Source organism: Setaria italica, chromosome IV (assembly GCF_000263155.2).
Source record: "Setaria italica strain Yugu1 chromosome IV, Setaria_italica_v2.0, whole genome shotgun sequence".
Classification (NCBI taxonomy): Eukaryota; Viridiplantae; Streptophyta; class Magnoliopsida; order Poales; family Poaceae; genus Setaria; species Setaria italica.
The window spans coordinates 31,120,840-31,135,275 of record NC_028453.1 but is presented as its reverse complement, the minus strand read 5'-3'; the positions used below and the strand labels follow the sequence as shown (position 1 = coordinate 31,135,275).

The window sequence follows — 14,436 nt, the reverse complement described above, 5'->3', positions numbered from 1 at the left end:
CATCACGAATAATTTTTTTCTACAATCGAACAAATATTATAACATTAAGAACAAATAAGTCTATAAACGTGAACAAAATACATACACACGTGAATAAATTATTTTGATACAAGAATGAAAAAATAGACATAATCATAGAACAAATTAAATGAACTCACGGAACAAAAATAATACACCCAGAACAATTTATATGAACTCATGGATCAAAACAGTAGTACACATTGAACAAATTATATGAACTAATGGAACAAAAGATCTATATACCACGAACAAATTATAAAAACTCACAGAATAAGTATTTATACACATAGTACAAATCATGTAAACTCACCAAATAAAAATTGTACACTTGAAACAAATGCATTATGAATATATAACAATATTGTAATCCACGAATCTACATGGTTGACCGGTTCAGTCTATAAACGAACAAATAATTTAACACACGAATCTATATGGTTGACCAATTCATATCATAATAGGCAAACACAAATTTTGAACAACTAACTCTATATAGAACAACTAAATATACTAAGTAACAACTAAAATTATCCAGTAGATTACTTTAAAATATAATTTTAAATGTACCACTAAAGAAATTATGTACTAAGAAAAATATACTCAGGATTATGAAAATACAACAGAGAAGAAGTAAACATAAACAAAGGAATGGAGAAACAAAAATAAAATTAATGAGGAAACAAGAAAGAAATTACGTACCAAGAATATTTATAGAAAAGATTTTGAATTAAAATAAAAAACAAAACAGGAATTAAAATAATAAAAAGGAAAACAAAACAAAAGAGAGAAAAATAAAGAAAAATGAATGAGAAAAAAGGGTGTAATCAGAAAATGGTAAAGGATAGAAAACAAGAAGAGAGAAGAAAAAAGAAAGGAAAAGAGAATAAGGAAAAAGGAGAAGGGATGAAAATAAATAAATAAATAAATAAATAAAAGAGAAGAAAGAAAAAAATAAAAAGAATAGAGAAAGAAAAAATAAAACAAAGAGACAAGAAAAGGAAAACGAAAACAAAGAAAATAACTAAGAACAAAAACGATAAGAGAGAAAAGGGGAAAAACATTTAGTTATTAAAATTGGTTCAAATTATTCACAAATCACTAGGTAGCACAGTGGTAATTCGGTGAATCTCCCATCTAGCAAGTCTCGAGTTCTCGAGTCTTGTGTCTTGCTCTATTTTTGCTGAATTTATCTGCGTATTGGGCCGGTCGAAGAAAAAACGACCAAATCATTTGGGCTCAGTTGGGCCCGATGAAAATAAACTACTGGCCGACCCGGATGACAATACGCATGCAGCCGTCATTGATCGATGCGGATGCGGACGCCTCCAGCAGCACACGGACCGCCATCGCGTTGGGCCGTTTGGTGGAAGCGGAGACCTACTTGGGCCAATTGGACCGGGCCGACTCATTTGATATGGAGGCTTCTTAAGTCGCCGGGCCGTGCGACGGGTTATGTGTCAACTGTCAGTAGTTGATGCTTGCTATGTTGCCTTCGAACGCATGATGTGTGAAAGAGGCTCCTACTGTCAAAATATGCCGAAAATTTGCCTGTGTTCGCAAGCTGTTCAGTGCGTGGCTTTGAGTTTTAACGCTTTTCTGTTCGCAAGTATAATTGCCGAACAATGCATGGATTCGTGCAGGGAAATTCTTGTCGCGCAAAAAGCTTGGATGCTCGTCGTCGAAAGAAGTGCAGGGAAATTCAGAGTCACATGCAGATCCACATGCCTCTGAATTTCTGAGTAACTGGGAGCTTTCCATTTGTCTCCAGTCTCCGTCCATGCAGCAAATAGTCTAAGAATAATAGAGTATAATTTTGTCTTAGAAAAAACCGAATGTACTACGACTGAATTTGGATGACCTGTGACCTTTGGATCCACATGTGTCAGTAGCACATTGGGATTGAGGCTCTGCGTGTGCAACATCCTCGGAGTTCCAAAATTTTTAGTCAGAGGTCGAACTCCTAGTTCGTCCTGTGGACTTGCCCGTGTCAACTGTCAGCCCATGGCCATGGGTAAGCTACTAAGCTCTACGCTGAAGATTTCTTTATCTTCTAAGACATTTATAACGTCTAGCTTGTACAAACGATCAGGGGACTGGAGCCTGCAAAAACTATTGATTCCATACCCAGTTTTTGAAGGGATTGTGTCCTTGATTCGATTGGTAGACCTTTTCTTTCTGTTGCAAGGAACCAAGGATGAAAATGTGTAACAAGAAGTTACTGTAGCTCATACCTGACACGTACGTGCGTGTCTGATGTATAAATGTACGTAGACGGAGGAGCCCCACATGCACAGTACATACACGCTGTCTGCGTGTGAATTGTTGTAATGTTGTCTGAATATGATAGTCTTTGTATGAAACTGCCCCCCGGATCTTTCGTACAACCTCTCATATCTCCATGCATACAGGTACAGGCAAGCATGTGGTGCCTGTGAAAATTATTAATCCAGAGGTAATTTCCATGCTGTTTTATCCGTGTATATATCATGTAAATGGCCGTGCCGTACAGCCCCTGATGACGGCGACCGGCGAGCATGGCGACGCAACTGACGGCGAGCGTTCAGGCGTTCAGCTTCCTGGCCCCAGCCATTCCAGAGCAAAGTGCAGGAACACCATGGCCGGGGCTGGCAATGGCGGCAGAGAGACGGAGGAGTAAGGAGGGGGCACGGCAGGGGGAGGTCCCGCGCTGGCGCTGGGTAGGGGGCGGAGGATCTTGAGGTGGATGAGGAGTCCATTCGCGACCCGGTGGCAGCCGTCGCCGTCGCCGGACTGGGAGGGGACAACAGCCGTGGGGAATAATTGCGCGGGGGACTATTTTGCTAAAATTCGCGATCCTTGTAGGGGTATTTGTGTAAATATTCTGATCGCGATCCATTTTAGGACCCGTTCGGTTTGGCCGGAATGGCCTGGATTGCAGCCCAATCCGGACGGATTGGAACGGCCCGGAATGAATACAACCCAATACAAAAATTACTGTTCGGTTGGCCTGGCCCGAAACCAAACCTGGGCTGGAACGATTTCAATCCTTTCTTCCTTGGCCCGGAATCAATCCGCACCTCATCCCTGGTGGATCGCTTCCTGGCCACACGCGACGCGAGGAGACTCCGCTGGCGGCGCGCGAGGCGACGAGGCGGCGGCGCGAGGTGGCGGTGTGGCGACGCGAGGTGACGGCATGGCGGCGTAGCACATCTTCGACGGCCACCACCGCGACAGCGACTGCCGCCTTCTCGCCGGTGAGCCGTCGCCTTCTCTTCTCTCCTACTCGCCGGCTCCGTCGTGCTGTCGTGCGCGCCTGCAGTTGGCTGCCATGGCCTGATTTTCTTGATCTCGCGTGAGAGGCATGAGAGGCACTCAAAGGCGAATCACCAGCTTTCCCTTGGCTGGTTGGTTGCCTCCGCGGCAGTTGCAACCGATTGGGGTGTAAGTCAGAACCTGATGAACTAGTCGATTCCATCACAAAGGGGATCTCCATTGTACTGGGGATAAACGGTCCAGCTTCTTTCAGACCTGGTTCAGGCCAATGCTGGTAGATTTCGGTTGGCTCCGGAGGTACCCGAAGGGCCTCAATGTGATTTCAGTGGGCAAGGCCGGGAGTGCCCGAACCTGATGAGGGCCTTCCAGGTCTGGTGGCGGCGGTCATTTGTAAGATCCGTCTCGGAGTCGTACTAGCTGAGTCGTGGATCGTCACAGCTAGTCAAGTCCAACCAAGTCCTCCACCTCCGGTTTTTGAATTCCATGCAGCGGCACAACCTGTACCGTTGCAAGGGAGCAGCAGCAGCAGCAGAATGAATCCACTGTGCTGTAGTCCATCTAGTATTTGTATCTTGGAGTCCAACCTGTACCGGCTGGTGTGATCGATTCAGGTGAATTCAGTGTTTCAGCTTGGCTCTGTTCTACCTTCCATGGAGTCATCATGTTCCAGTAGTATTTGAGTTCCAATGTATTAATTTGTCCATGGCGTGCACGCATCCATTTCCATTATGTGTTCCTGCTTAATTATTCGCAAGTTGTGCATCCAAGTAGCAGTGCTATTCTCATCCTTAGAATCAATTTCCTCGTAATATCTTGATCGCTAGATGGTCCTGGTCTGGTGGTGGCGGTCATTTGTAAGATCCTTAGGTAGCAGTAGCTGAGTGGGTTTCAGTTCTGCAATTCATCATCTGAATGTGTGCATGCGTATGTGCTTTACCTGGTGCTGCTGCTACAGCCTGCAAGAGCTGCAGCAATGGCCTGGCGTGCTCTCTGCTTGATGTGGCCAAGAAAAGAAGGCAATGAGTAGCAGCGTTAACTAACTAGTCGTAATAAGTTCTGATATAACATGTTTCTGTTAAGGTATATTTGTTCTGACTAGGCGCATGTGGCATATATCAGGTCGCAACGAGTCAGTATTGGATTGTGAAATCATGGTTGGACATATAGACATGAACTTTAGATGTTCAGTTATGGCACGAGGTCATATATGTAGTTAGACAGCCTAAGATGTGGTTTACATCAGTAAATATAAAGTTAAGTTTTTGAGAGTAATACACTAGTGAGAAATATAATTAGTTCCTGCCTACTTACTTTCATCCCCAGCATGATCTTTCCTGTAACAACCAATCATGGAATCATTGCTATACGCTTGCTGTGTCGCGCCCATCACCCTCCCTCGGCAGTTCTACTTGCTGCCTCGCATGTCTATACGAAAGCAAAGTAAGCTTTAGGTTCTTGAATAACTGTCATATTGACAGTAGCAGCTGTACTTGTATAACTCTTGAATTGAATTGAATGACTAGCTCTTCATTTCTCGGAAAGGCTACTCTTAAAATACTAGTTCCTATTTATTGATATTACTTGTTCTGACTTTTTCTTGTTACTTGTAGATCCCACCAACACCATTAAGAGTTGGGGAAGGTGAACCACCCCCTTCTTGGGATCCGGTACCAACTCCAATAGGTACATAATTCTATCTATGTTTAAGTCTATTCCAATGAGTAATTTTTTCTATTGCAATGAGTAAAATTGCCATGACAACCTGTTTAGCCTTCCATTTTATCTATTTAGCTTCTATCTGACTATAAATTTATATGCTTTAGTTATGCAATGAATATCTCATTGAGAGATCGTATTAGAAAGAGGAGGGAGGAAGAAGATGATGACATGATGATGTTTCTATTCCCTGCCTTATATCTGATGGGTTCTGCTAGAGAAGGAGGAGTAAAGAAGAAACGTCATATATCAGAAGAAACAGGAGAGGTTAAGGTTCGTCGACTCCTTGAGGGACATATCAAGAACTGTCAAGTTACATTTAGGATGGAACCCCACATCTTCAAAGAGTTGGCGACTTATCTTAGAAGGAAAAGACTCGTTGTTGATACAAGGATTACGGTGGAGGAGAAGTTGGGTTTCTTCCTATACATGTTAAGTCGCAACGCCTCATATGAGGATCTTGCAGTGACCTTTGGGCACAGCAACGACACCTTCCATCGTCACATCAACCACTTCTTCAAGAAGGTCATTCCCACACTTTCTCATCGTTTCCTCTAGTCCCTCGATCCTAATCAAGTGCATCCGAAAATCCAAGATAATCCTAGATTCTATCCATTCTTCAAGAATTGTCTTGGTGCCATTGATGGAACTCATATCCCTGTTTCCATATCCCCTGAGAAGCACTCCTTTTAGGAATAGAAAGGGCACACTAAGCATTAATGTGATGGTGGCATGTGATTTTGATCTCAACATCACCTTTATTTCTAGTGGATGGGAGGGATCGGCTACAGATTCCAGAGTGCTAAGATCGGCTATGAGTAAGGGCTTCCAGGTACCTCCAGGCAAATTCTATCTGGTTGATGGAGGGTATGCAAATACTCCATCTTTCCTCGCTCCATATCGAGGGGTTCGATACCATTTGAAAGAATTTGGAGCTGGACATCGAAGATCTCAAAACTCAAAGGAGCTCTTCAACCACCGCCACGCACTACTGAGGAACCATGTCGAAAGGACTTTGGGAGTACTTAAGAAGCGCTTCCCCATTCTCAAAGTTGCCACATTCCATACGTTAGAAAATCAAGTGAAAATACCTATAGCTGCATCCATCTTCCACAATCTAATCCGATTACTTCATGGAGATGAGAAATGGTTGGATCATCAGCCAGATAATATCGATCCAACACACTTTGTTTCTTTACCCAATGGCGATCAAAACAATGACTCAGGCACTGCACAAGGCAATGCTTTGAGAGATACCATCGCCCAAGAAATGTGGGTTCAGTACCAGCAACATGTAAATTAGTTTTCATGAATTAATAAGCTTGTATCATGAATAAGTTGATGAATAAGTTAATAAGCTTGTATCATGAATAAGTTGATGAATAAGTTTTTTCTTTTGAAAAGCGATGGTTGGAAAAGGCTCCCCAAAGCTCAATGTGATTGCAAGAGGGTCGCCAAAGTTGAGTAGGTTCCTGCCTACAACAAGTGCTATAAAAAAAAGCCTTCTCCTACATGCAGTGGGGCAAAGAGGAGTGGAGGTACGGTGTTTAATGTTTCTTCATGCTTTCTTGTCAATTTTGTATTATTGATGCTATGAAATTTCTGTTACTAATGCTTGACCATTGTTTATGTAGGAAAACAAAGAGTGGACTGGAACCCAACTCTTGAGAAATCACTTGTTGAAATTCTGCATGAGTATAAAGATAGTGGCTATAGAAGTGACAATGGTTGGAACACTGAAGGGTGGAACAAGATGGTGAAGGAGTTCCATCTGAGAAACAAGTCTGTCTCGTACACAAAGGCACAAATTCAAGATAAAGAATGTCAGCTTAAGAGAGACTACAAGATGCTAAAAGCGGCAAGAATGCAAAGTGGGTCAAAATGGAATGAGCAAAGAAATATGGTTGAAGGATCAGCCTCAATGTGGGAGAACCTCATAGTGGTAAGTTAATTTCTTGAAGTAATTTTATGGATAACCTCATAGTGATAACTTTGTATTTGATCAATGTTTTTTTTTCAAATGTGCAGACTTTCCCCAAAATCAAGAAGTTTCAAAACAACAAGGCAAGCTTTCCGCTCTTTGATGCTTTGGGAGAACTCTATGATGGTAAGTTCTGTATAGTAAGCTCTTTTCTATTTCTCTATGATGTAAAATAGGTTCTTGTCCTATTTCTCTGAATGCATTGTGCCAAATGTAGGTCATCTGGCTGAAGGGACATACAATTTCACTTCTATTGAGTCAGAACGTGTGGAAGAGCCCCTTCAACAAATTGATGTTGTAGAGGAAGAAGCTGAGGAAGAAGCCCTATAGGAAATTTATGAGATACGTGATGAAGAGGATGAAGAAAAGGATGCAAGAGATAAAGAAGAGGAGGCAAGAAGTGGACAACGAAGAATGGTTGCATCAAGAAAGAAACCAGAAAAGGAAGGACAAAGACCTAGAAAGAGTGCAAAAATTGAAGCTATGATGGAGAGATTCCTTGAAATGAGGACAAAGCAAGCAGAAGATGAAGCTCAACAGCTAGCAAGAGAAAATGAGACAAGAGAAAAGAAGGATGCTAAAGGTGATGAATACTCCATCAAAAAGTGCATATCGATTATCAACACAATGGAAGTGACCAAATAGGAAAAGGCTAAAGCTTATGCAATCTTCACCAAGAGCAAGGAAAACAGAGAGACTTTTATTTGTGCTAGTGAAGAAGATGAAGAATCCGCTTTGATTTGGCTTAGAAATGAGATGGCCTAGCAGGTAAAGTCGCTGTCTACTTACCTCATGAATTCACTGTCTACTTACCTCATTAATATTGCTATCTGAGCATAGATACATTATGAGACATCAACACTCACCATTGGAGATCATAATGTTTACTCTATTTTATATATGCTTAGACCTTGAATTAAGTCATGATCACCAGTTAATTTACAGACAGAAAGCAGTCTCATTCTAGACTTAGTTTGGGCCTTGCTGCACCTACTATCTTGCATTGGGAATTGCTTTGACATGAATTTGCGCTTATGGACTATATATTAGGCTGCAAGTTAGTTTAACTTTGTGTGTTCATGACTAATCAGTGATTAGTATTTTTGACAAACTGATGTCATTTTGAAAAATATGTTTATGCAGCACTCAAACGACAAGTGCTGGTAAGAGATCTGGAGTCGGTGCTTCAACTGCATCACTAAGAAGCATAAAATGTTGTCAGAGAACTGGTGGTTTTGTTTCTATTTGGTTGTACTAGTTTGTTCAATTAGGACAAGTGCTGGTGAGGGATCTGGAGTCTTTTGGTTGTACTAGATTGTTTAATTATGACAAGTGCTGGTGAGGGATCTGGAATCTCTTTTGTTTCTACAGCATCTGCAGCACAAAGAACTGGCAGGTGAGTTCTTGCCGCTTTGTCAGGTGACCATGTCAGGTGACCATGCAATGGTGGTTCTATTCTATTTCAGAGCCATACAATTTCACTGTGGTATTGTTGTTCATCTTCTGTTGTAGTAAGAAAGCCTTTTCCATGTGAGATGCTTTTTGAACATTGCTAGTAGTACACCGTGTGATCATAAATTTGTGGCAATGCAATGCAGAAGCTGCAGCCTGTAGATGGGCAGCGGCTGCCGTAAACTTGTCAAAGATATCTTTGTTGCAACCAGCTATTATTTTTTAGCTTGTGTAGAAATGAGCTTGTGTTGTACTACCGATAGTAACTTTTGGTTCTAGTATGGAGATTCCCGATCCAACTTCAATCATGCCCAACCGAACAGCAAAAGGTCACGGGAATTAAGAAAACGAAGAGAGGAATGAAAACAGGGGGATTGAATGAAAGGGGTTTCACTTGATCCTAGCCCGGAATAAATCTTGGTGCTGATCTATTCTCAGACAACCGAACGAGCCCTTAGGGGTTTTAGTCGGATCGCGATTATTGGTCGCGATGGGGCTTTCTGCATAAAGTCGAATCGCCGCCGCCGTGCCATGGCCGGCTTCCCCGATCACCCCGAAGCGCCAGCTTGGCACCCAGTGCGACTCCACTTCATGATACGCCCAGCTAGACTCCATCTCCAACCGATCCCCCATCCGCACTCAAAATGAAGAGAGAGGAGACGGGGAGAGATGGGGTGTCCGGCGGCGGCGGCGGCCATGGCCAAGGTCCAATCCAATCCAAGCGGAGTGCTGTGACACGACGCAGTCCGTGCCGCATGACTTCAGCACCACTGCGGAGGCCCTGGCCCTCGGCCGACCTCTGATTTGGCAACTGATGGAACCGTAACAGAAGATGAAAGGGCGGCTCACAAGGCCACGCGCATCGCGCAGCGTTGGAGTCGGATGCCACCCACGCCGAGCTGGCATGCGCAACGAGAAGCTGCTCGCGGTCAAGGCGACGTCGAGCTGGAGGGGAGCACCGGAGCATGGAGCTTGCGCGGGATGCAGGGCAGGTTACGTAAGGTTCTTTCAGTTCACACTTCACAGCCCGTCTTTACTGAATGGAAGCATACAGATTTACTGACGAAGTTAAGCATATATAGCCAGTGGTTGGTTGCTTGGATCGATTCATGCCTTGTGAATACCGGCTATTTTCTAGCATATTTGTTTTCATCGACATTACGGCACTGCATCATTCTACGTGCAATGTAAAACCAACGTTGCTGAAATATTGTCCAAACTCTGCAAAAGCTATAGTGAACAATGCTGAAAAATAAGTGAACTTCAACGTAAACCACGCATGCATAGAGGATTCATGCAAACATTGCCCACTGATCAATGACCTTTTAGCTGTTTTCCTCTCTGTTTTCTTCCATTTTTTTTTGGGCAATGAGTGGCCACAAGTGAGACTAAGGGAGTGTTTGGATCCTGGAGCTAAAGTTTAGTCCGTGTCATATCAGATATTCGGATGCTCATTAGGAGAACTAAACATAAGCTAATTACAAAACTAATTGCAGAACCCCTAGGCTAAATCGCGAGACGAATCTATTAAGCCTAATTAATTCATCATTAGCGAATGTTTACTGTAGCATCATATTGTCAAATCATGGACTAATTAGGCTTAATAGATTCGTCTCGCGATTTAGCCTAGGGGTTGTGAAATTGATTTTGTAATTAGTCTATGTTTAATACTCCTAATTAGTGTCCAAACATTCGATGTGACAGGGGTTAAAATTTAACCCGGAGATCCAAACACCCCTTAAATTGGCGCCCATTCCTCTGTTGATCTACAATAGCATGTCTCTTTCCTCCACGTACAACAGTAGCTGTCTAGCTAGCTACCTTACAAAGTCCCCACACTCATCTCCCAATAATGAAGCAAGGCAAGCTCCTGATCAGTTTTTGACCACTAGCACGAGCCCAGAGATCTGCCTTCTGATCACCGTCAGATCACCATCAGGCCATGATCTTTTTTGAAATGCACATTTCTTCTCCATCTTCTGATGAAGCAGGAATCACTATATGATTCTCCCATACTTTGAGCAGGATCCCTGCATATGCCAAGTCACTGAACAAGTTAATACGCCTGTTTGTTTGAACTTATCTGAGAATTGATTGTCTGAGAATCTGGATTTTCTAAGAATCTGTTGTCAAGAGAATCTGTTGGCTGGATAAGCTTGGAGTCCGAGAATTGATTGTCTGAGAATCTGGATTTTTTAAGAATCTGTTGTCAAGAGAATATGTTGGCTGGATAAGCTTGGAGTTTGGCAACCCTGATTATTTGTAGTTGATTATCTATTCTGAGTGTAAAATGACATCTATGCCCATGTGGCTGATGATAGCTCTTTTGATTCATGAGTATGAGTAGAAGATGATTTTGATAATATTTTTTAAGCTTGTAAAACACATATTTTGATAACATAATTAGTAATACAGCCAAGTCATTAACTCCAAAAAAATGAATTGAAGTCACAGGAATCCATCTCTGCGGTCTTGCTCTTCGGCCTCCCTGTTTGCCATCTACACGGCCTTGAACCACAGAAACGCCTGAAATTACAAGTCAGCAACAACCAGGAGCTGCAATACGAGGCACGGCGTATGTGGATACGTATGGAGGTCGGGATGCCGGTGAAGACGAAGACGGCCACCGCCGCGGCGCTTAGACCGGGCTTTTAATTTGATCTAGAAAATGCATCACAAGCAAAGCACGTGAATATACCGGAGGGAGGTGGATCTCTGGCTCTCTGCACGGCCGCCGAGACGCGGCGGAGCACGTCGACCTGGGCGCGCAGGTGGACGACGTAGTCCATGGCCTCACGGAGCAGCGCGGCCTCGTCCCTGGCGCCGCTCCCTCCGGGAATCACCTTCCTGAGCGCCATGGTCCTCCTCCTCACCAGCCTCCTCGCGACGTCGCTGCTCGTCACCGCCGCCGCCGCCGCACTACTACCAGCAGCAGCGCAGCACCCTCTCCTCATCCTCTTCGCGCCGACGCACCTCCTCACCACCCTCCTGCACCTACTCCTCCTCGCCTTGCAAGCGCCGGGGCTGCTGCTGCCGGAAGAGACTGCACCCGCCGCCCCCGCCGCCGCCAGGATGGCCTTGGGCCACCTCGCGCGTCCGCCGCCGCCCGCCGCGCCGCGCGCCGCCGCCATGGCCACGTCGGCGGAGCACTTGACGGCGCGCCTCCGCTCCTGGATGCTCATGGCGTCGAAGGAGCACGCATCCGCGCGCGCCCGGAGGCCCAGGAGCAGGTTCTTGAGCAGGTCTCGCTTGAACGCCATGGCGCCTTTGCTCGCGCTGCTAGGGCCTCGCATGTTTCTTGGCTGGCTTTAACGCCTGAGGAAAGGGATGCAATGCAAGAAATGCTGCTGCTCTGAACGCTGATAGCTAGACTGATGGTAGCAGGAGAAGAGCTCTCATGGCTGTCATATACGTGCGCGCGCCACGGCGGCCGGGCATGTCGTCGTCGCGCGCGTCGTGCGGCCGGCCTCGCTGGAACACGGCATGTGTGGCTGGGAGCCGAGACACATGCGCATAATCTCCCGTGGATGCATGCATGGTGTTAGGCTAACCTCTGCGATCGTCGAAGCGGAACATGCTCCCCCTTGTTTAATAGCCGCTGTCGGAGAATCGGATTAGATACACGAACCACAAGATCAATGTGTCGTAATTCGTAAACACGACCATCTATCACCGGCCAACCAAATCCGCAGTACAGTGATGGGTAACATGCGTGAAACTGCTGGTCACGCATGTCTGTCTGGATGTAATCCTGACATGTAAGAGTCTGCTGTGTCAACAAGGTGATGCGTACGCGTGCATGTGCGCAAATCGACCCCATGGCCGCGAGAGGCTTTCCATCGATCGCTGTGGCTCGGTGTCATGGTCAGGCGAGATTACGGGCGCGCGCGCTGGCGGGGAGGAGGCCGGCCTGGGCGGTGGGCGCTGGAGGGATCGGACAAGGCGCACATGGCTGCACATGTCGCGTCGGCGCGCGCTGGCCGGGCACTTGGCACTTGGCAGCGCCCGCCGGCCGCCGAGGGGGACGGCCGGATGGGGATGTGGTTGACGTGCATGTGATCGGCTCTGCCCAGTCGCACGGCGCAGATGCTCTCATCTAGCTAGCCCCCGGCCGGCGTGTGTATCGTCATCACCATTCACCATCATCTCTCTCTCTCTCTCTCTCTCTCTCTCTCTCTCTCTCTCTCTCTCTCTCTCTCTACGCATTGGCAATTTAGAGGATGCATTGGCAAGTTCACCACACGTTATTAGTAAGCTTGTTAACATCAGCATGGTAATATCCTTTTTTTTTTGCTACAGAGAAAGATTTGATCGGCCGGCATGGTAACTGATTTGGGCGTAGCGTATGTGGAATAATGGGGATGCGGATGGTAGCTCCGGGCCGGAAAGTTCCTGGAAACAAGGTGCGATGATGGCGGCCGGCGGCGGTCCGCTCCCTTTTCTTCAATCGCGGCGTGCCCCGAGAAAGGCAGGCAGATCGCTGGCGCTCACATGGATGCATGCAACTTTGCCCTCCCGATCCGTCAGTGTGCATGTAAACGCGCCAGCGCGTTGCCTCTCCCTCTTCAGTTGAGAGCTCCTATGGCTCTGAATACCTGATCGGCAACTTTGTTCCTTGCTGTTTTTACAAAAAAAAAAACTTTGTTCCTTGCTAAGCTAATCAAGATGGCATTGTTAACCTGCAGGGCTCTTGGCTCGTTCTGTGGTTCATTTTGGCACGTGGTAATAATCTTATTCTATTGCTACTACATAGTTTATCACTGTTAAAGAACACAGTAGTGACGCGCATCCATTAGGCACGCCACTAGCTTATCCTGCATCACATCGGACCATCAAAGTCGACATGACATCTACTATTATACACTCCTTTGCCGTCTCCGGACAATGATCGATATCCTTGTCATCAAAATTAAATTTGCACCATCATGACCGCATTAAAATAATGCAAGAAAGGCGTAGAGCTAGCGTAGTATACTGGATACACACGAGATGGCGATGGTCCCGTATACGTCGTCGTATACGGTATACCATGACAGCGAGTACGTGTACGGCGGAGACGGAGCACGAGTACAGAGCACACAGGGGCAGCGCGTGCTGGATCGCGTATTATTGTACCCGGCTGGGCCAGAAGGTGGTGCCATGCGGAATACGGCCCAGCGTTCACGTGTCCGGTTCGGGGCTCGCCAGCAGGCAGCAGCCAGCCGCATGCGGCAGAGGTGGCCGTGGTCACACCCCACCACATGTGGGGATGGCCAAGGCCTCGCTCGTCGTCCCCTGACGTGACTCCACTCGCCAAGGCTGCTACCGAACCGCTCGCTTGGCCGCATGTTCTCTCATCGCTTTTGCATTGCAGCTTGGGGGGGTAATTCGTAGGCATCGTCGAACGAGTGCCGCAGTACCAACTTTTTCTTTACATTGCATCGTGTTGATGCGAATCTTGGTTGCTCAATTGAGATGACGCAGCTTGCATTATTTTACCCGCGGCCGTGCGTGCCACTTGGGATGTTTTCAAGGAACAGGTATGCTTATAATTCTTTCCATGGAACTAGTGTCCAAAACCCTAATCACTTGATCGGCTCCGGCTAAACGCCGCCGCACTGGTATTTTCCCTGAAACACGGGGGCAGTTCATCTTGTCTCCGGCTCTCCGTGCTCCATGTAATTTGTGGCGGCATGCTGTTGGATCTCTCCCGCATGGTGCTCGTTCGATTGTGCCATTACCAATGTACCGTGTAAAAACGACGCTTGCATGTCTTCGGCTCTTCGCCGTTGCCGGCCGTGCTGCCGCACTAGTCCGCGTGGCCTTTTAACTCGTCCGACGTCCCAGTCAAGACGGATGGTCGCTGCGAAGTGCGAACCAAGCACTCGGGCTAGTAAGATTTCTTCGCGGTAGAAACTATTTTTATTTTTATTAGGGCGTCTCCAATAAGTAGGTGTTGAGCCAGTGAAATCAATATTTTAAGCAATAAACAGTGTAAAGACATCGCAGCTAGCTCTTGGTGAAGAGCTAAGATC

The 14,436-nt window shown here is 46.1% G+C and overlaps 2 protein-coding genes across 2 annotated transcripts; one reads left to right on the top strand and one right to left on the bottom strand.

The window, feature by feature from the left end:
- The first annotated feature begins 2,555 nt into the window (after nt 1-2,555).
- Nucleotides 2,556-8,528, top strand: LOC101752587. Its single transcript, XM_012845288.2, has 7 exons — nt 2,556-2,717; nt 3,072-3,254; nt 4,884-4,956; nt 6,624-6,931; nt 7,018-7,096; nt 7,188-7,738; nt 8,114-8,528. Exons 1-6 carry the CDS (start codon nt 2,556-2,558, stop codon nt 7,298-7,300), a joined length of 918 nt encoding a protein of 305 aa, XP_012700742.1. The 3' UTR covers nt 7,301-7,738; nt 8,114-8,528.
- A 1,618-nt stretch (nt 8,529-10,146) lies between these two features.
- On the bottom strand, nt 10,147-12,107 carry LOC101767587 (transcription factor IBH1-like 1). Its single transcript, XM_004965640.3, has 2 exons — nt 11,121-12,107; nt 10,147-10,452 (listed from the first exon to the last, which is right to left on the bottom strand). Exons 1-2 carry the CDS (start codon nt 11,713-11,715, stop codon nt 10,358-10,360), a joined length of 690 nt encoding a protein of 229 aa, XP_004965697.1. The 5' UTR covers nt 11,716-12,107; the 3' UTR covers nt 10,147-10,357.
- Between the last annotated feature and the right edge of the window lie 2,329 nt (nt 12,108-14,436).

Bases quoted from the DNA above. Each gene is read 5' to 3' on its own strand.
- LOC101752587 (XM_012845288.2), top strand. From the start codon at position 2,556: ATGGCGACGCAACTGACGGCGAGCGTTCAGGCGTTCAGCTTCCTGGCC. The intron at 3,255-4,883 runs GTGAGCCGTCGC...TGTTACTTGTAG, and splicing joins CGACTGCCGCCTTCTCGCCG to ATCCCACCAACACCATTAAG. The intron at 4,957-6,623 runs GTACATAATTCT...TTGTTTATGTAG, and splicing joins TCCGGTACCAACTCCAATAG to GAAAACAAAGAGTGGACTGG.
- LOC101767587 (XM_004965640.3), bottom strand. From the start codon at position 11,715: ATGCGAGGCCCTAGCAGCGCGAGCAAAGGCGCCATGGCGTTCAAGCGA. The intron at 10,453-11,120 runs GTATATTCACGT...TGGCATATGCAG, and splicing joins CAGAGATCCACCTCCCTCCG to GGATCCTGCTCAAAGTATGG.